Source organism: Centruroides sculpturatus, unplaced genomic scaffold (genome assembly GCF_000671375.1).
Source record: "Centruroides sculpturatus isolate CEXI.00-Female unplaced genomic scaffold, Cexi_2.0 scaffold280, whole genome shotgun sequence".
Taxonomy (NCBI): Eukaryota; Metazoa; Arthropoda; class Arachnida; order Scorpiones; family Buthidae; genus Centruroides; species Centruroides sculpturatus.
In genome coordinates this window covers 355,113-376,607 of record NW_019384675.1, presented here as the reverse complement: position 1 = coordinate 376,607, position 21,495 = coordinate 355,113, and the positions used below count along the sequence as shown (strand labels likewise).

Below are 21,495 nucleotides of genomic sequence, written 5' to 3'. Positions count from 1 at the left end.
AACGAAAGCTAATTAGCTAAGAAAACATTATTTTAATAGCCATTAAAATAATTACATCAGTTTAGACTTCGGAAGACATTTCATCTACAGTAATAACATACAGAAAATTTCAGAGTGAAAACCGGATTTAGACTTCTTGTGGTTTTTTGCTACAAAATACAAAAGGCCCTTTCTTTCTTTAGCAAATAATAGGTAGTACGTATAAAGTGTCTTTGAGAATAACAGGAGGCCCTAAGCTATAGTTTACTTAACTTAAACATGTCAGACCATATCATCCTGTAATGAGAATTACGTATCATTATTTTATCGAATTCATATTTCTAACGACATAATATAAGTAGTTCGTTTATTTATTATAATATAAAAATGATCATTATATAGCCTACAAATATAACTATATTTTATAGTAATAAATCACACGAATTGAGAAAGAATAATTAGATTTAAACGGACAGATGAGCAATTTCTTATAGAATGTTATGTAGGCCTATATGATATATAATACATTATATTTCTAACAGGAATGTTACTTCTTATAAAGTTCTAAATATGACACCGTATCTTGAAAATAATTCATCAATGTCTTTTATGCCCGGATATAGTAGATATATGGGCAGAAAAACATATGGAAAGAAATTTCCTGAGTAAAAGTGATCCTGTCCAGTTAAATTTTGATCGATGAACAAATTTTTATTTACATTTAGTATTCGGCGGTTTTTTAAACTCGAATAATTCGAGTAAATTCTACATACGGCGGAGTATTTATTATATTTCATTGAATCCATATTAAGTTTCTTTAATAACAAAAAAAAAAAAAAAGAAGCAAACTTTAATCTTACGAAATATTAGATTAATAATATTTTAGGCATTAAGCCATACGACTTTATAACTTAGACGGCTTCTTATTTCGATTTTATATCAGTTTATGTTAAAGAATTATAAGTTTTAATTAATATAAGCTGTTTCAATCAGCACCAGTTTGGCGTATAGAGATAATATATAGCAATAAAAAATTTATAATCAAGTCCCGTTTTTAAATGCGTATGAATTATTACATCTGGTATTATGTATAGATGTTTATTATACTCTTTACTATAGAAAAATAAGATTTAAATTCGCCATAAATTAGAAATTGGATAGCTTTGATACGAAGATAAACCACAGGAGTAGTAGTTGGAGTTTCCCTTCTACCGCAAGGAGTCGCACAGCATGGAATGACGTCAAATGCTTGGTCGTATCGAGGAGGGGAGACCAAGATATGTCTGCAGTTGAGAAAAGAGACGGCCGTCTGCCAGCATCTTGTTTATACAAAGTGCGTGGCTTCCGCGATAATTCGGATCTATTATCGAAGACCTAAACCCGAAGGAAATGTTTTTTGGCATATTAAGGTGAGTCATATATAATTCGAATAATTTTTTTTAATATTTGTTTTTTGCTGTTATACGACGATTCATAATCCAGGAGATTCTTCTCAAAATGTCATCTTTCATCACCCGTTTGTTAATTGTTTATCGTCTAAATCCTTAAATACGTCATTAGAAAATCGATTTATGTAACAATCCTCTCTCTTTAACTTATTATACGATTTGTAATAATAATGTCGACGAATTAATTAATTTATAAAATAAATTTCATATAATTTTTTATTTATCGTCCCCGACAGAATTTACAAAGTAGAACTCTTAACGTGTCATACAAAAATAAATAAAGTATTTTAAGGCAGATGTTGATGAAAAATTGTCTGCGAATTTTTTTTAATTCGCGCGCATTTCTATTATTAAATAAGTCAAGAGTTTCTGTCGTTAAAAAATGAAAGCTAATGTCTCTTACACGAAAAATTGCCCCACAGCTAACAACTGATCATCAAATATTCAGACGAATGAGTTAATTTTTTATTGTTTAACTGAAAATTACTACTATTCTTTTCGTTTAGTAAACCAATTTCGATTTTTCTGACTGGCACAAGATTGATCTTATTCACTACTTCTATCACGTGTTTCGATCTGAAAACATTAACATGAAATTCGGTACAACGGCCTAGAAACTCGCTTGGGAAATTCCTTTTGTTTCATAGATGGTCGCGTATACAACACAGAAGCAAAGCGTACTGTACCTTATAGAAACAGCTTTGATGATACTCGTTAAACTATATTTGGAGTGTCGAGTGAATGTCGGATCTGCAAAACAGCCGTAATTTTGCGACAAATTTATTTCTACGCTCCACCTAATCTCCCGAGATTTCTAAAGGTCCGCCCTCGGATAATTATGCCGTAGCTCGAACTGACTTCGTCATTTTCGTGATTTGTTTGAAAATAGAACTTAAAAATGACAATCGTTAACGGGAAGAAAAAAAAGAAGATTATATATTATTATTTACAGCGTGTTCCTGAAAGTATTTCCTCGATAACATTCGGAAAGATTGATGGAAGCGTCCAAGAAGATTTTATCTCCGGATGCTGACAGTAACATTCAATAAGTCGATCTTATCAGTCGTCGACTAAAACACTCCATAGATGAATTTCTCTTCAAAACTCTTATGCTTCACTAATTTAAATTGTAAGGAAGCCAACAAAAATTCGAAGAAAGTAAGAGTTTTTCGGAGAAGTTTCGATCTCGATTTTTCTTTTTTACGGATATAAAATTGAATTTCTTTACGCGAAGGAAATGTTTATTTGATAATACAAACTTCAGTTAATTGAAACAGCCGCGGACACTAGTTTAGTCGGAAACATTCCAATCTTCCTTACATTCCGTTCCTTCTAATCGTGTCAATGAAAAGAAATAGAATTGTTTCGTGTAATAACTTCCTCCTTGACCTTTCAACATTTTTAAGTAGACGACGTGAATTATCGTTGAACAGAATCAAGATTTCAGAAGTGTTTCTTTCTACTTATCAAGCGGCAAGCAATTAGAGTAAACACTCATTGATTCTTTTTATCTCGATAATGAAATTCGAGACGAATATAGATTTATTATGTTTATCAATTGCATAAATTATTATTACTGTAATTTTTTTAATCAAAAAATAGAAGAAGGTAATTTTTAGATTAGATTTTAAAGAAAAGCAATTTGTTTATAAACTGTATGAATTAATTAAAAAGATTATATAAGATGAAAATATAAACCAAGAGATAACGCACGGGTTATATCATCTATAAGGAAAACAAACATTATGTTCCGTTAATGTTATATTCATTTTATTTTCTTTCGCAAAATCGATTTGTTTTGTACTGTGTAAAATTCTTTTGTTTGTATTTATTAACTAATTATTCTTTTAACATGGATTGATAACGTTTCAAATGTTGTTTTGTATAATCTTGTAAGCAAATTTTTTATATTAAAAATATGTTTTATCAAATTTTACGTAGCAGATAACAGAGGAATATAATTTATTGAAGTTAAAAGTTATTTTGGACGAAAGTAAGCGTAATATATTCTTTTATAAAATTAGTGTTAAGTAAAAAGGAAAAAAAATTGATTCTAACATGGATTGATAACGTTTCAAATGTTGTTTTGTATAATCTTGTAAGCAAATTTTTNGGCTGGCGCGTGTTTCCTGATAAATTATTTTTCTGCGAAAAATTTGCTGAACTTTGGAGACATCATTAATATAAATATAATTTTTATGGCCGTTAAATAATAAATGGTTTTTAGTAGGTCCGCTGCTCGTTTAAACTCAACGGTTTTGCAATATCCGCTATTGGTCTAGATTCGACCAATCCTGTCGCGACACGAGTCGGCGATGACGTTTTACCGTATCATACGAGTCTCTTTTAGCGTGTTTATACGAATACGATCGCAATTTTTTCGCCGTTATATACAAATCCATATTATATGACCCCGTTTTATAAGGGGTCTACTGTAATTTTTTTTTCATTTTTGACTCTTTACTCACTGTGGTCAATTTTTATCAAGCCCATCGTGGTTCGACCAACGGGGCGCGACTTATCTGGAATGGATCAACCCCGGAAAATTTCTGAAATTTTTCATTCCGGCGGAATTTGTCCCCAGATTCCCTAGAACGATAGGCTTACATTGTAACCAGGTAAACTTTTCCTGGATTTTTCTTTACGTATCTAACACCTAAATAGAAGCCAATTTTCCATAGAAAGTACTCCCCAAGAGGCATTCCACTCTTGACAGATTGCCTGTGTTGCATTGTCATAGGCCATCAAACCGACGGCCGGATGGCCGAGCGGTCAAGGTGGCAGCCTACCGCTTCGACTGAAATAATTAAATCCTAAATATGCGGCCGGATGGCCGAGCGGTCAAGGTGGCAGCCTACCACTCTGGGGGACCCGGAATCGAATCCGGATGGATATGTCGGCTTCCGTCCCTCACCACCCTGCCGCCAAATTGTGGACCTGGTTGAACCCGTAGTGGGCTTGCTAAAAAAGGTCATCTTAGTACCCACAAAGCGGAAAGAGTTATAAAAAAGCCTATCAAACCAAAACTTAAATTTTAGGAAATTTCATTCGAAAATTTTTCCTGAAAGGAGTTAGACAGATGACCAGCACGATTTAACTGATGTACAGGAGCAAGACACTACAGTACTAATTTTAGGTGGAGAGCATATATTTTAAATTAAATAAATTAAAAATATGATTAAAAATTTCAGGCCATTGTGACGATGTCGCAATAATTTTTAATAAAGATGTACGAAGGAAAAGCTCTCTCCATCAGCTTTATAATAGTATTAATATACTGTATTTCAATTGTATTGCAAATAGCATTATTTGATATAGAAGTAAAGAACTACTGAAAACAAATTACTTCATTTTTAGTAAATAAACTATAAAAATTATGATTATTGGTTGCGATTTTTAAAATTTTGTTTTTCGATATGGAAACCATTGATCAATGGAATCTGGTATTTTACATCACGGCTGGAATCATAATGTCCGTTGCAAATAGCATTATTTGATATAGAAGTAAAGAACTACTGAAAACAAATTACTTCATTTTTAGTAAATAAATTATAAAAATTATGATTATTGGACTGCAATTTAAAAAAAACTGTAGACCTATAAATTTCCTCTGTCATCTGTCTGTCTGTCTTTCCTTAATCTCGAGAACGGAGTTAGATAGATGAAAGTTGCGACCAGATATGGAAAGCTTATGAGAAGGAGACCTCGATTAACTATATAGCAACTTCCAATACAAACCAAAAGTTATGTTAATTTAATTTAAAAACTCTTCCCTGAGAAGAGTTAGATAGCTGGCCAACATGACTATTACTAACAGGAAAAGTATGATGTACAGGGGCAAAACACTACTAATTTGACGTGGAGAACATTAAAAATATGATTAAGAATTGCAGCCCGGCATTGTTGCGATGTGACAATAAATAATTGTTCGTTATTTCTTAATGTTTTCTAAATATATACTATTATTTGAAGCTAAATTTTCATTAAAATTAGACATCAAGAGCGTCTAAAAGAAAGGGCCAGGATGAGCAAATCCTTTCTAAGATTTACTTTATTTTTTCTAATAGGAATTTTGGGTTCGCGCCTCACTAACGAGAGGGTCACGTGGATTTTTCCGTGTTTTCTTCACGTGCCTAACATCTAACTAGTTTCCCATTGAATGTCCTCTCGACAGGCATTCCATCTTGACAGACCCGTTTTCATATTCCATAAGACGAAACCAATTTTGTACAACAAAATATTTTAATGGTCATTACACGGAACTAACTATAGTCCATACCCTCCATAGTCCTTACAGAGGAACCAGAGAAGGCTCGTCCATTAGGCAAGTAGCGAGTAGTCCAAAGGGACGGCCAGGTATTGAGAGACGGAACTCCGACATATCTGGACCAGACCGTTGAACCTCCGAAAATTCCTGGAGTTTTTTGTCCCGCCCAGATTCGATCCCGGGTCCCCCAGAACTATGGATTGCCACCGCAACCATTCCGACATCCGGTCGTCGTATTTTTATACTCTTATTTAAATTCACTATATATTTATATATTCACTCTCAGGAAAAGAGGGTCTTTCCCTCATCAGCAGGCTGCCTTATTGTGGTCTTGACCGAACCCATAATAGGTTGCTAAACAGGCCCTCTTAATTATCACAAGATTTCCACCTTGTGTAAATTAAGAGTAATAAAAATAACAATAATTATACTGTAATAGAAAGTATAAACAGGAATAAACTTTTTTAAGGAACATAGTTTTAGTGATTCAATTGATTGGTTAGTTAACCTAAATATGCGTATATTTTGCCGCCCAAGACGAAACCCTGCATGGGGTAAGAATATAATTTAAAAATCTACCCAACCATTTTTATACGCGACTCAAATGTTCTAAAAATGTTTACAAAATATAAAAATTTATGTAAAATTTTACCTGGTTTATTATACATTCGACATAATTGCAAAACTTGACAAATTTCATTTTGGGGAACGTTTCCGTCCAATACAATTAAAGGAGATTCCAAAATCGAACGTTTATACTTAAGAATCTAATAAAATTAAATATTGAATATATTCATTGAAATTTAATAGAAGACAAAAAGTTTAGTTAAAATAAAATCAATGAAATTAATTTGATTGTTAACTTTCAGACTTTATTTTGCATAAATAAATTTTAATAATGTTTGAAAATTAATTTCTGCATATTAAATTTCGTTGTTTATTTAAATTAGTTAATTTTTGTGCCATTGCTCAACTGATTTAATGAAAATTGCATGTTTTAATTACTCGTAACTAACAGGTTTTAAATTAAGATTTTTTTGTACGCGTTTTCAAATAAATGCTTTAAATTACTTTTCTGCTTGGAGTAGATGAACGATAAAATAAAAATAAGTTTGAGTTTTTTTAATGCTTATTAGCTTAAAATTTGATACTTACGTGTGACATGTCGATGAAATCATGAGCTTTCATATCTTTGATTCCAAATAAACATTGTCCATTTACATTCAAAATAGCACAATAAACAGCTGATGGTACACTCGAAAGCACTCTTATTCCTTGGACATCCTTAATAATCAATATAATTATATTAGTATTAAAAATATTTATCAAAATATTCAAAATTTAAACAAACTACTTTCTAGTTATTGCTATTTTAGTTTAGTATAATTGTTTTCGTCGTATTTAATATTTTAGAAGTATTTCTTGTAAAAATTTTACATGCTGTAAAATTTAATTATGAAATTAAATTTCCCTTCTTTTCATATAATTTACAACAGAAATTTAATATAAAAACGCAACTTTCTCTTAACTTAAATAAGTTTATTTTTTACATAAAATTCATTTAAAAATCTTAAAACATTTTAATTCAATCCATTTTAAATGAAAATAGAATTTATAATTTTATTATTAAAAAATCATTTTAATTTTTTTTGTAAGATTTGCTTTAAAAAATGTTTTAATCTGTGTAAATTGTTATTATTATTTTTTTTTATCTATTTGATAAATAGTTCCCATATAAACAAGTTGTTTGAGTTGCCTTTTCCAAAGTCTGGAATTTGTCATGCAGCTTTTACGTCATCAGCTGACACAAAATACTTTTAGTTAAATTTGGAGAAAGCTTTCTCGCCTTTTCCCAGTTTTGTTTTCATTCAAAGTATTGAATTTTTATTTATAAACGTTTGTTTCTGTTCTCATCGTTTTTAATGTCACACCAGCATTTTTTGGAGGGGGAAAAACGAATATTTTAAATCAAACCATTAATTTTACAATAAAAAAATCGAAATACATAATTAAAATTTAAAAATAAAGTATTAAATTAAAATTTTATTCATCATACTTTAAGTGTTTTCAAGTTTCTGGGGACTACAATTTAAAAAAATGTATTTAATATATATATATGCATAAATGCTTTAAAATATTATTTAAATTTCTAATTCAATACGATTTCATTAATAGTAATTATTTTACTTAATATTTAAAAAATAAAAATTTGACTTTAAAGAAAATTTAAACTAATTTTACATTTTAATGGTACGTTAACATTTGGAAAATATAAAAGCTGAAGTAAAATTACAATTATTTTAATCCTTTTCGTATATTTTTAATATTTAAACAGTTAAATTTCTAAACATGCAATTTGTTCTCGTAAATAATTTAAAACTAAACTTATTTATTATGCTTTATATTTTTGAAATAAGTTTTTGTTGACATCATTCTTAAAACTAAAATACTTCAGTTAAACTATTTTTCTAGGAAACTAAATTAGAAATTTTTGTTTGCAGTGTTAATATGAAGTAAAATAATATAATTTAAATAATAAATAGTTTAATTTAGCATTCTTTAAATTTTATATTAAAACTGAAAGTTTCTTGAATATTTTACATAAAATGCAACAAAAATTTAATCTTTTATTATTATTTTTTTTAAATATTATTTTTCAGAAGTGTGAACCATCAAATATAAATTTTAATAAAACATTTACCGTCCAAAAAATTAATGTTATATTCTTATATTCTTCATTAATATAATTATAACGAAATTTAAAATTTTAGATATTTACTAAAATTTAGTAAAAATCAATATAAAAATACAAAAAATAAACAAATAAATAAATATATTTAAAATATAAATATTAACATAAATTATTCATTTACTAATAATTAATTGTTGATATAATATGTTTTTCTCCTTAATAAACTTTTTTTTCATATCTAAAATTCAATATTAATCATTTAAAGTAACAGTTTAAAAATAATAAATTATTAAAAACTTAATCTAATTTTATAAAAGTGTCAAGTTTAAAATTTAAATGCAATATAGATATTTCCCTAAAGTACTAAAAATTTTAAGGCAATTTATTTTATGTAAATCAACTCAAATTATTTTATTTTTTAAAGAATAAAACAAGTGTTTCACGACTTTACAGTATAAATATTTATTATGCTTATTATTTATGTATTATTTTCTAAATATATATTATAAATATGCTACCATGTTTGTATTTTGATTCACAATTGTTTTTCCATTTCTATCGTCACCAATAGTAGATATAAGTAAAGGATCTTTCCCTAATCTAGATAAACAGTCGGCAATATTCCTTCCAACTCCTCCAGCAGAAGATTGAATCTTTCCTGAATAACTTCTACCATCGTGCTGTAAATAAATAAATAAAATTATAATGTAATTATGTAAATTTATTCATTAGAAAGTATTCGTGCGTGAATAATGCTACTGAAAACAAATCTTGTTAAAGGGAAGGTTAGACACGCAATAATAGTTTTTATGCCCGTGGCCAACGATTATCAAGTACTAGTTTACTTTATAGTGTGCCAATTTACGAAACAATCAAAGTAAAATTTAATTTAGCTAGATCTAATCTAAGATAGGCTATACAGTTAGTAAAATGACAATATTAATTAATTTATTAAGCACTACCAAATTTTCATCTACTAAATATTATTTAGATATTAACATTTATAAAAGGAAACCTGCAATGAGTCAACTAAATTTCTTTTACTACTTAAAATACTAAATAACGTAATAAATTTTATGTATTACCGAAGAAATTTTATATAATAAAAAAAGTTTTAAAATGTAAGAAAAACTTGAGGAAATTCATGCAACGAAAGCTAATTAGCTAAGAAAACATTATTTTAATAGCCATTAAAATAATTACATCAGTTTAGACTTCGGAAGACATTTCATCTACAGTAATAACATACAGAAAATTTCAGAGTGAAAACCGGATTTAGACTTCTTGTGGTTTTTTGCTACAAAATACAAAAGGCCCTTTCTTTCTTTAGCAAATAATAGGTAGTACGTATAAAGTGTCTTTGAGAATAACAGGAGGCCCTAAGCTATAGTTTACTTAACTTAAACATGTCAGACCATATCATCCTGTAATGAGAATTACGTATCATTATTTTATCGAATTCATATTTCTAACGACATAATATAAGTAGTTCGTTTATTTATTATAATATAAAAATGATCATTATATAGCCTACAAATATAACTATATTTTATAGTAATAAATCACACGAATTGAGAAAGAATAATTAGATTTAAACGGACAGATGAGCAATTTCTTATAGAATGTTATGTAGGCCTATATGATATATAATACATTATATTTCTAACAGGAATGTTACTTCTTATAAAGTTCTAAATATGACACCGTATCTTGAAAATAATTCATCAATGTCTTTTATGCCCGGATATAGTAGATATATGGGCAGAAAAACATATGGAAAGAAATTTCCTGAGTAAAAGTGATCCTGTCCAGTTAAATTTTGATCGATGAACAAATTTTTATTTACATTTAGTATTCGGCGGTTTTTTAAACTCGAATAATTCGAGTAAATTCTACATACGGCGGAGTATTTATTATATTTCATTGAATCCATATTAAGTTTCTTTAATAACAAAAAAAAAAAAGAAGCAAACTTTAATCTTACGAAATATTAGATTAATAATATTTTAGGCATTAAGCCATACGACTTTATAACTTAGACGGCTTCTTATTTCGATTTTATATCAGTTTATGTTAAAGAATTATAAGTTTTAATTAATATAAGCTGTTTCAATCAGCACCAGTTTGGCGTATAGAGATAATATATAGCAATAAAAAATTTATAATCAAGTCCCGTTTTTAAATGCGTATGAATTATTACATCTGGTATTATGTATAGATGTTTATTATACTCTTTACTATAGAAAAATAAGATTTAAATTCGCCATAAATTAGAAATTGGATAGCTTTGATACGAAGATAAACCACAGGAGTAGTAGTTGGAGTTTCCCTTCTACCGCAAGGAGTCGCACAGCATGGAATGACGTCAAATGCTTGGTCGTATCGAGGAGGGGAGACCAAGATATGTCTGCAGTTGAGAAAAGAGACGGCCGTCTGCCAGCATCTTGTTTATACAAAGTGCGTGGCTTCCGCGATAATTCGGATCTATTATCGAAGACCTAAACCCGAAGGAAATGTTTTTTGGCATATTAAGGTGAGTCATATATAATTCGAATAATTTTTTTTAATATTTGTTTTTTGCTGTTATACGACGATTCATAATCCAGGAGATTCTTCTCAAAATGTCATCTTTCATCACCCGTTTGTTAATTGTTTATCGTCTAAATCCTTAAATACGTCATTAGAAAATCGATTTATGTAACAATCCTCTCTCTTTAACTTATTATACGATTTGTAATAATAATGTCGACGAATTAATTAATTTATAAAATAAATTTCATATAATTTTTTATTTATCGTCCCCGACAGAATTTACAAAGTAGAACTCTTAACGTGTCATACAAAAATAAATAAAGTATTTTAAGGCAGATGTTGATGAAAAATTGTCTGCGAATTTTTTTTAATTCGCGCGCATTTCTATTATTAAATAAGTCAAGAGTTTCTGTCGTTAAAAAATGAAAGCTAATGTCTCTTACACGAAAAATTGCCCCACAGCTAACAACTGATCATCAAATATTCAGACGAATGAGTTAATTTTTTATTGTTTAACTGAAAATTACTACTATTCTTTTCGTTTAGTAAACCAATTTCGATTTTTCTGACTGGCACAAGATTGATCTTATTCACTACTTCTATCACGTGTTTCGATCTGAAAACATTAACATGAAATTCGGTACAACGGCCTAGAAACTCGCTTGGGAAATTCCTTTTGTTTCATAGATGGTCGCGTATACAACACAGAAGCAAAGCGTACTGTACCTTATAGAAACAGCTTTGATGATACTCGTTAAACTATATTTGGAATGTCGAGTGAATGTCGGATCTGCAAAACAGCCGTAATTTTGCGACAAATTTATTTCTACGCTCCACCTAATCTCCCGAGATTTCTAAAGGTCCGCCCTCGGATAATTATGCCGTAGCTCGAACTGACTTCGTCATTTTCGTGATTTGTTTGAAAATAGAACTTAAAAATGACAATCGTTAACGGGAAGAAAAAAAAGAAGATTATATATTATTATTTACAGCGTGTTCCTGAAAGTATTTCCTCGATAACATTCGGAAAGATTGATGGAAGCGTCCAAGAAGATTTTATCTCCGGATGCTGACAGTAACATTCAATAAGTCGATCTTATCAGTCGTCGACTAAAACACTCCATAGATGAATTTCTCTTCAAAACTCTTATGCTTCACTAATTTAAATTGTAAGGAAGCCAACAAAAATTCGAAGAAAGTAAGAGTTTTTCGGAGAACTTTCGATCTCGATTTTTCTTTTTTACGGATATAAAATTGAATTTCTTTACGCGAAGGAAATGTTTATTTGATAATACAAACTTCAGTTAATTGAAACAGCCGCGGACACTAGTTTAGTCGGAAACATTCCAATCTTCCTTACATTCCGTTCCTTCTAATCGTGTCAATGAAAAGAAATAGAATTGTTTCGTGTAATAACTTCCTCCTTGACCTTTCAACATTTTTAAGTAGACGACGTGAATTATCGTTGAACAGAATCAAGATTTCAGAAGTGTTTCTTTCTACTTATCAAGCGGCAAGCAATTAGAGTAAACACTCATTGATTCTTTTTATCTCGATAATGAAATTCGAGACGAATATAGATTTATTATGTTTATCAATTGCATAAATTATTATTACTGTAATTTTTTTAATCAAAAAAATAGAAGAAGGTAATTTTTAGATTAGATTTTAAAGAAAAGCAATTTGTTTATAAACTGTATGAATTAATTAAAAAGATTATATAAGATGAAAATATAAACCAAGAGATAACGCACGGGTTATATCATCTATAAGGAAAACAAACATTATGTTCCGTTAATGTTATATTCATTTTATTTTCTTTCGCAAAATCGATTTGTTTTGTACTGTGTAAAATTCTTTTGTTTGTATTTATTAACTAATTATTCTTTTAACATGGATTGATAACGTTTCAAATGTTGTTTTGTATAATCTTGTAAGCAAATTTTTTATATTAAAAATATGTTTTATCAAATTTTACGTAGCAGATAACAGAGGAATATAATTTATTGAAGTTAAAAGTTATTTTGGACGAAAGTAAGCGTAATATATTCTTTTATAAAATTAGTGTTAAGTAAAAAGGAAAAAAAATTGATTCTAAAAAGGAAAAAAGTCAAATCTTTAGGGAAAAAAAGATACAAGAAGAAAGAAGATAGGTTTAGAAGTGAAAAAAATAAAGAATTTTTAATTTAAAAAATATATGTAGTGTAATAAATGTAGTAAATAATCAATATTTATACATCTATATATAAAATTATGGCGTGACGTTATAAATCGTCATCTTACGATTAGTTTTATATTTAATTGAAGAGAAAATTCGTTCATTTATAATATATTTTGTATTTAAATTTTAAAATACTTTATTAAATTAATCAAAATTAAAATAAAAATTCATCAAAAAGAATATATGCATTTAATTCAAATATCCAAAAACATAATGTAAGACATTTAGAATAGACTTCATCAATTTCTTTATTGCAAAAACCAGAATAATTCAAAATAATAGAAATGTATCAAACAGTATTTTCTGTACGTTATAATTTATTGTAAAAAAATTATATATTTTTTAAGTAGTTAACCGAGTAAGATCAAGGGAGTAAACTCGCGCCTATTTAAATGTCTTACTTAATTTATTTACTGTATTGAAGTCGAAGAAATTGTAAGTTATATTTATCCTATTGTAGTTCAAGAAATACAAGCTGTCGTAAGTAAATGAAATATATATTGCAAAAGTTTCTTCTAACTGACTGTATGTATTTATTATAAATGCGTATTTGTAGACTATTTCTTAAAATATACAAAATAAAACATGCAAGAAGGCTTTCGGAAAGGAATAACGCTTTAACGTTTGCGGAGTCGGCCGTTGTATTTGCATAAAATGAATAATAAATTCGAATAAATAAATAAATAAATAACATGTTTACCAAATATTTATGTCTATTTTAAAACTTTCAATCTTCCAACGTATCGTGTTTTCTCGATAAAATTGCTTAGAAGCTTTTAAATGTTTTGATTTAAATGACTTTTTTTTGTATCAATAGAAATAAGAATTGATTGCGGTTTGGTGCGTAGGATGATAAAATTTAATATCATTTAATGTAATAATTGTTAATTTAATTCCGAGTTATTATTTTAAAAGAGAATTTCGTCTAGGCCTGTTCTCATAATATTCGTATCGGAGCAGTGTTCTTATTTTTATTTGGTGAATGATTATTTAAAAAGATATAGGCCTAATTATTTTTAAAGATTATTCTTATCGAAAATGAATAATTTTCGAGCGCTGGCTTATAAAATAAATCCAATAGATTTCTTTGATTTATTTTTTCTAAGTTTGTTTATATTTGGTTTTTAATATAATTTCTTTAATATTTTAAATACAGAAAGTTGCAATAATACAAAATCATTTCTGGAAGTAACATTTCTCTTGGAAATAAAAAGCATAAATCTTCGTCTAGAAACAGAATATTCTTTTATAAAGTGAACTAAATTTTGATAAAAAAAATAATTTAAATTTTACCGACTTTTTAAATGTTTGCACGATCATCGATTGTGGAAGATATTTAGATCTTACATATTAGAAAACAATTTTGTCTTTAAGTTCTAATTTAATATATTATTTAATTAGACTGCATAAGATATTTTAATGTATATTATTATTAAAATTTCTATTCTGTTATATTATAGAATACTATGAACTATGTTTGTTTCTGTAAATCATAATGAAATATTTTAATTTTTAATCGGCAAATAAAAAAATGAATTGATATTAACAAATGAACTGAAATTCTATCTTTATGAATAAATACTGTAATATAATCGCAATAAGCTTAAAATATCGTATTATCAATCATAGTTACTGTTTTGTCAGTAATTTGTCAGTTTAAAGTTATAAAGGGCTATTATCCGTTCTTATCTGTCTAATCTTTGATTTATTAGTTCTAAATTAGAATGAAGTATTTGGAATAAGGAAGCAGAAAACAAAAACAAAAGAGCACTATTTAAATGAAATAATTGACAATACTTCCCGTATGTAATTATTTAAAATGATTCGAAAAGATCATTTGATGGATCATATACACAATGATTAAACCTGAATTTAGTTTTGCAAGGAAAATTGATTCATTATATATTGACTAAAACTTCTCTAAACTAGTCTAATATAGAATACAGATAGTTCGTACTGCTATTATAGTACTCTCAATACCGGGAATTGATAGTTCTATGAATTACATTTCTCATTGACTGCACATTTGTAACCGGAAATTGATAAGGAGAGCAATTACTCAGCGATTTCCAAACATGAAGCGCAGAAATCCTTCCCAATTGTTACTGTTGAAAAGGACTCGAAATGATGTTACAGCCAAGAAATATTTAGAAATAGAAATAGACTTCATCGGTTTATTTCAAATGGTTTTCCAAACATCTACAAAAATATTCGATTTGATTCTTTACAGGGAGGATCGAAACGGAGCTATCCCCCTCCTAAAATAAAGGCCCGATTTTTAATACGCATTTTCTAGTTTTAAATTATTTTAAAAACATCCAGATTGTGCTATTAAATGGATTTATAAGGCGAAATTTATTTATCTCTGTTTTTGAGGATTACTTATGAAGATTAAACTTCATAAGTAACCCCTTCATAAAACTTCTAGATCGGTACCTGTTTTTTTCTTTTTTAATACGTCTTACAGTTAAAGTAAAATCGAATAAATCATACATAAAATATAATAAATTCAAAAATTATTCTAATCTATATTATTAATTTATGTTTAACATTAAGTTTATAGCTTTAAATAATGTAGAACATACGAAATGAGTAACAAAATTTTAATTAAAAAATTTCAAAAATCAAGAAAATATTTTCTAAATAATATAAAGAATTTTATTTCTGGAATTTTTTGCCACGTAGGCTATTGTTAAATAAACTGTATATTTAAATTACATATTATTTTCTTTTTCGCGTTATAATAATGTCATGTTATAGTCACCAAAAATACTATGTTTTTTAAATATTTGCCATTAATTTATATTCTTCGTATATGTAGAGGAGATTATGTCGATGTAATCTTAATTAAGTATTAGTATAAATTTAATTATGTATTTAATCATTATATTTCCTTAATAATTTAAAAAGACATTAAATATATTTAATCAAATTTTTCTTTCGTCGTTGAAAATGACGATTTTTTAGTAAAATACAAATTATATGTATATATTATCCACCTTTAGGAATTCATAGTGAATTTTTTCATTAGCCGTAATTTTATTATTTTTATGGATAATTTCCTAGGAATTATATTAGTTCAACTTGAATGAATTATTATTATAATTCTTCGAAAATTTTTCAATTTTTAACCCTTCAAATTATAGGATACGATTATAAACATCATAAAATTCTAGGAGAAAATTTCTCGATAAAAAACTTCGATCATATTTTTTATTTTTTAAAAAACAATATTGCTTATTTATTATCAGGGCCGTCAGGAGCTTGTATGGGACCCGGGATAGATTGCCCCTTTTGCCATTTTTTTTACTTTGAAGAAATACGTAGAATGTTTGTTAATAAATAGCAGTCTTAAAGATTTTATTTTTTGTTAGTAAAAATAGTTTTAATTTTATAAGGATAGAAACACCACCGAGCCATAACTTTCTCAGCTCTGGAAAAATCTCCAGCTTCCCTCTCGACGGTCCTGTTTATTATTAACATAATAATAGTTCAGATTTGGTGGGCCCCCATCATGGCCCACTAAGCCTGCACTACTATTTTGGCCAACTGCATTTTTTCCCCCAAGAAATGACTAAGCTATCATCCAGAGTCTATGTCCTAGACTCTGAGATGATAGTTTAATCATATAGTCCAAACTTGTTGGGCCATAACAGAGTCACTTATCTTAAAAAAAAACTTTGAATAAAAATTTATTTCACCGGTTTTTAATTCAGATTTTTCTTAAAAACGTTTTTAAATGTGATGTTCCTAGTAACGAAATATTTAAAATTTTGGTAAATATTTTGAATGGAAGCAGAGTTATTTTAAGTGGCTCCTTCTCTTAACATTATAAAAGGGAAGAGCAGTAACGATAAATTATAGAAACCTATTCGATAAGGGTCTGAGTCAGATTCAATCGACACGTTCCAAAATGACGAAGGTTAGAGAGTATTGTTAACAGAGAATAGAGTTCCTAATTAGTGAAGACCAAACTTGAACGAAGAGATCTCGAGTCAGAAAATCGATACTACTTTATTATGAAATTATTTTTGTATTGAAGAAACATAAAATTAAATCAAGTGAAAATTTAAATTTCTTATTTGTAGACATTAACGTTTCGTCTTAATGAAATTCTGAACATTATAATTAAAATATTTCAGAGATTATTTTTAAAAAAGTATTTGTTTTATTTGCCGTACGGGTTTTTTCCTGTTTTAAATTAGTTAACTGGAATAATCTTTAAATGCATTTTTAATTTGACTGGCAATTTTAACATTGCAATGTTCTAATAAAGAATCTTTTCATTAATTCGAATCCAGAAGTAATTAAAATTCAAATGTTAAATAAAGACAAACTTAAGATAAAAATTTAAATTAATTACTTAATAATAACTAAAGTTTAATAAAGTTTAACAAATTAAATTCTTTCGAAAGAATTGTTAATATTAGCACATTTTAATAAATGATGAGTAATTTATCTCTAAACTCTAATTCGGTTTCTCAGGAAGACTTAATGGCAGAAGTCGAGTAGCAAAAAACAAGAAATGGCGAAATCAAAACATACTCATGCTAATCCGGTCTCTCAATTATCCAGTATACTCCATCCTAGTCTATCTCTTTTATTCATTTGTTTCGTATATGCAGTAACTTTTACAATTACTGTATTAAATTTAATGTTAAATTTAATTCTTTATCACTACATAATTTCACAATAACGAAAACAGTATAGCTCTAAAAACTATGGGTACCGAAAAGCGAAAGGTTAAGTCATTCATTGCCTTTTAGGCAGGCTTTAAGCTTATACATTTAGTAATCCGGCACCCCTGTGTATGAGGACTGGCCGGATTAGCAAGAGTCTAGTGAAATTAATTTGAAAAATTTGAGAAAGAAAACAAGATGTCGAACCGATTTGAACAATGTTTTAATAATTAAATTAGAAAATTTTTTAGTCTATTTTAATGACACGTCTATTAATATAATGCTAATAAATTATTTTTATACATAGTAAGTTAATTATCACTGTAAATCATTCTAGAATTTTATAGAAATTAACAAGATAATAGGTGTAAAATAGTATAATTATTAGCGATATTTAAATTGTTTTTAACATTGTAATCTATTTATTATTGATTATTAATTTCTCAGTACATCCCTGATGTAATCTTGAAATAATTTAATTGAATACATAAAGTAAAATATTCATTTAAATATTTTAACTGAAAAAAATCGAAATTTTTATTTCTTCTGGATTAACGACAAGACTAAATTGTAAAAAAATTTAGAAATGTTCTTAACTAATTAAGTTATTCGTTGCCGTGCCATCCATTCACTTATACAGTGGGCTTTAATACATGTTACTTTCTTTAATATTTGAATAAATCTGATTGGACTTCTTAAGTATAAGCCGGCCAGTACGCAACGTTGATCATTCTGTATTAAAGTACAATATAGGAATAATAAGTGCTGTTATAAAGAACTACTGGATGACATGGAAATGGATAAAATTCCATCAACAGAGTCCGGATTCGATTCTTGCACAAAGAGAATTCTACCGTTCTTTTCCATGTGGAACCTCGTAGTCCCGAGAGTAAAAGAACCTTTTTAACTTCTAACTTTATTTTTCAGTGACTTAGTCGAAAAAAAGACTGAATTATAATGCGAATTTATAAACAGACTATCGATAATATAAACTGTTTTTTATTTTATTAAAAAAAAATAAAGCTGAAGTGTTTTAACTCTAGCAAAAATAGAACCGAATATTTATATAGGCATTATTCTTATAAATTTTGTATCAATATTTAATGAGTGTAAAAAAAGCGCTTAATCGATAAATGCGAATTATCGATTTCTAATCAATTCCGAGTATATCTCAGCATTTATTTTCTAATTATAGATTATATAATACGGCATAATATAAATCACGATATTAACGTTAGACCAATTTTGAATATACTCGTATGTTAAAATAGTTTACTGTGTATATTTTTAGATTCATGCTGTTATATTTAAGTTTAAATTTTTAAATATCTAGTTCATTTTCGTTTTAACTAGTAGGGCCTAGTCTATAAATTTATGAATTATTTATTAGCTTTTAATTAAAATAGTAATTTTCATTTTAAAAATAGTAATAAAAAATATTACAAAAGAATAGAATTTAAATAAATTTTTATATAAACACTGTTTTAAAATATTTTGAAAATTAAAATTGAACTTCACATGAAAAATGTTAAAATTGATATAATCTTATGGTATGCTGCCAAATCATATAAATTTCGACGTAAGCATATTTATGCATATGATAACATTAATAACACGAATTTCATCTACTCTAATAAATTATAAAAACTTTTTATTGTAGTTTATATACTTAAATTTTTTTATTTTGTGTATCTTTTCTGCACGAACATCTGATACAAGCAAACACACACTACATTATAGGATCTATTTTTTCTTTCTTTTCTTTTTATTAAATTCCCTTTTTAGAATTCGGTCGACATCCTAAAAATTGACCAACGACATTTTACTATGGCTTTTGTCGTGTATTTTCCATACAAACGTATAAACGGATGAGAAGCCTACAAATACAGAATTCGAAACTGATAATGGTTAGAATTTACAATTTTAAAATAAATTTTGGAATAAACAGATTTAATACAAATGAAATGATTAAATTTATTTTACAAACGACTTATCACTATTTAAATACAATATTTAAATAAATTTTTATTGTGTGTGTAGAAATACATATAAAAATATCATATTTATAAAGGTAGAGTGGTTCGGGGGAAGATGCCTAACATTTTGCTTATGAAGGAAATTATAGCGATAATTTTGGAGACCTCTAACGAAAATATCATATTCTTGAGTATGTTTTTCAAATAAAATTTTGGAGTATATGAAAAATAATTATGTATTGTGTTTGCAATGACAACTTTTTCACTGTCTGGCATTTTAGGCATTTCACCCTGAGTATCCGGGTGATATGCCAAATGCCATTAGGGTAAGATGATAAATATAATTGCATAAAATTAATTTTTGAATATCTTAACCAAATTTTTATTGCATTTTAATTTATTGCATATGTAGTACAAAGTGCTTTATAGTAAGTGTAGCAGCAACAGTATAAGTATTGTTAAGTTCCCGCCCGTTCTAACGTGTTCTGTAGCTAGCTGAAAGCTTTTTTCAGTCCAATCTTTTTGAGAAGTCCTTATATAATTTCTATGCATATCCTGCAATAAAACGAGAAAACAAAAATTTATTAAAAATAGGAATGTTATCCCAGAAAAATGTGGTATCTTTCCCATTTGTTGGGGTAAGATGCCACTATGATGTTTCTAGCATGCTCGATCGGGATCGGCTGTAGCTGACAATGGAAACTTTAGAACCTTAACTACATCATACATTAATAGTTTTTCGAAATTTTTAATAAATTCTATTTTAACTTTTAGTTTTAAAATTATTCTAGAAACATTTCACATCAAAAACTTCGTTCTTATCTTGCTTTTATTCTTCTCAGATATAGAAAATGTGGTAACGGTAGCCAGCTACAGCTTTCCGCACTCAATATTGGCCCAACGATCCATCTTACAAACACATGACAGTATCTGACGTCACGGTTTGAAAATAACAAAAATTAGATATCTTCCCCAGCTTACCATCTTACCCCGAATCACTATATATCGTATAATTTTATCCATTCTCTTTATTTAGATATGTAAACAAATTCAAATGACTGACTTATTAAAATATAGAATTATAATTAGATAATAGAACAACTAAACTAATTGGAAAAGGAAGCTGTTTTAGTTACTTATTAACTTCTAATTAGTGAATGCGGTTGATGAAATTATTAAGTCCCCATTCTCTGAGTAATTCGGGAGAGATAATTTAATTAACTAAATTTGTTGAAATTCAGAATTGTTGTTAATTGGCAAAATAGTACTAAATTTGTCTTGTATTAGTTGTTCGTATTCAAAATACTATATTCGCTTCTTTGATTTTATGAAAATCTTTTATATGCATTATATAAATAAATATTTTAAATTACAGTAGAGCGTCGATTTTCCGAATCAATTGGGGACTGGGGTTGTTCGTATAACTGATATTTCGGATAACCGATTACGTACGAAAAAATAGTTTAACGTATCCGATGTCGAAATTTTTCTCCGTTGCGTGTCGCTTCGCGTTGAATTTTCGTCGATGTTAAGCCTAACAAAGACTATTGTATCGTTAAAAATTATTTTTTTATTTTGTACAAACAAAATAAATATATTGAAAAATATAAAAATAATAAAAAAACTTATACTTCAGATGTTAATTTAGTATCAAAAACGTAAAATATTTGAGTAGCCCAAGACATAGCCAAAGATTGAAGC

General features: G+C 27.8%; 3 protein-coding genes across 3 annotated transcripts in view; 1 reads left to right on the top strand and 2 right to left on the bottom strand.

Annotated features, from left to right (window-relative positions):
• Window positions 1–4,159, bottom strand: part of LOC111626833 — an 86,302-nt gene extending 82,143 nt beyond the window's left edge. The window contains exon 1 of the mRNA XM_023370351.1: window positions 4,073–4,159. Within this exon, the coding sequence (XP_023226119.1) occupies window positions 4,073–4,159 (87 nt within the window). The remainder of the gene's footprint in view (window positions 1–4,072) is intronic.
• Window positions 4,160–5,836: 1,677 nt separating this feature from the next.
• The window catches only part of LOC111626832 (pseudouridine-5'-phosphate glycosidase-like), a 175,913-nt gene continuing 160,254 nt past the window's right edge, over window positions 5,837–21,495 (bottom strand). The window contains exons 11-13 of the mRNA XM_023370350.1: window positions 8,905–9,066; window positions 6,850–6,978; window positions 5,837–6,461 (exon numbers count right to left, since the gene is read on the bottom strand). Of these exons, the coding sequence (XP_023226118.1) occupies window positions 6,270–6,461; window positions 6,850–6,978; window positions 8,905–9,066 (483 nt within the window). The 3' untranslated portion in view covers window positions 5,837–6,269. The remainder of the gene's footprint in view (window positions 6,462–6,849; window positions 6,979–8,904; window positions 9,067–21,495) is intronic.
• The window catches only part of LOC111626810 (tetraspanin-9-like), a 54,401-nt gene continuing 43,559 nt past the window's right edge, over window positions 10,654–21,495 (top strand). Inside the window, exon 1 of the mRNA XM_023370316.1 lies at window positions 10,654–10,919. The gene's annotated coding sequence lies outside the window, so the exon portion shown is untranslated. The remainder of the gene's footprint in view (window positions 10,920–21,495) is intronic.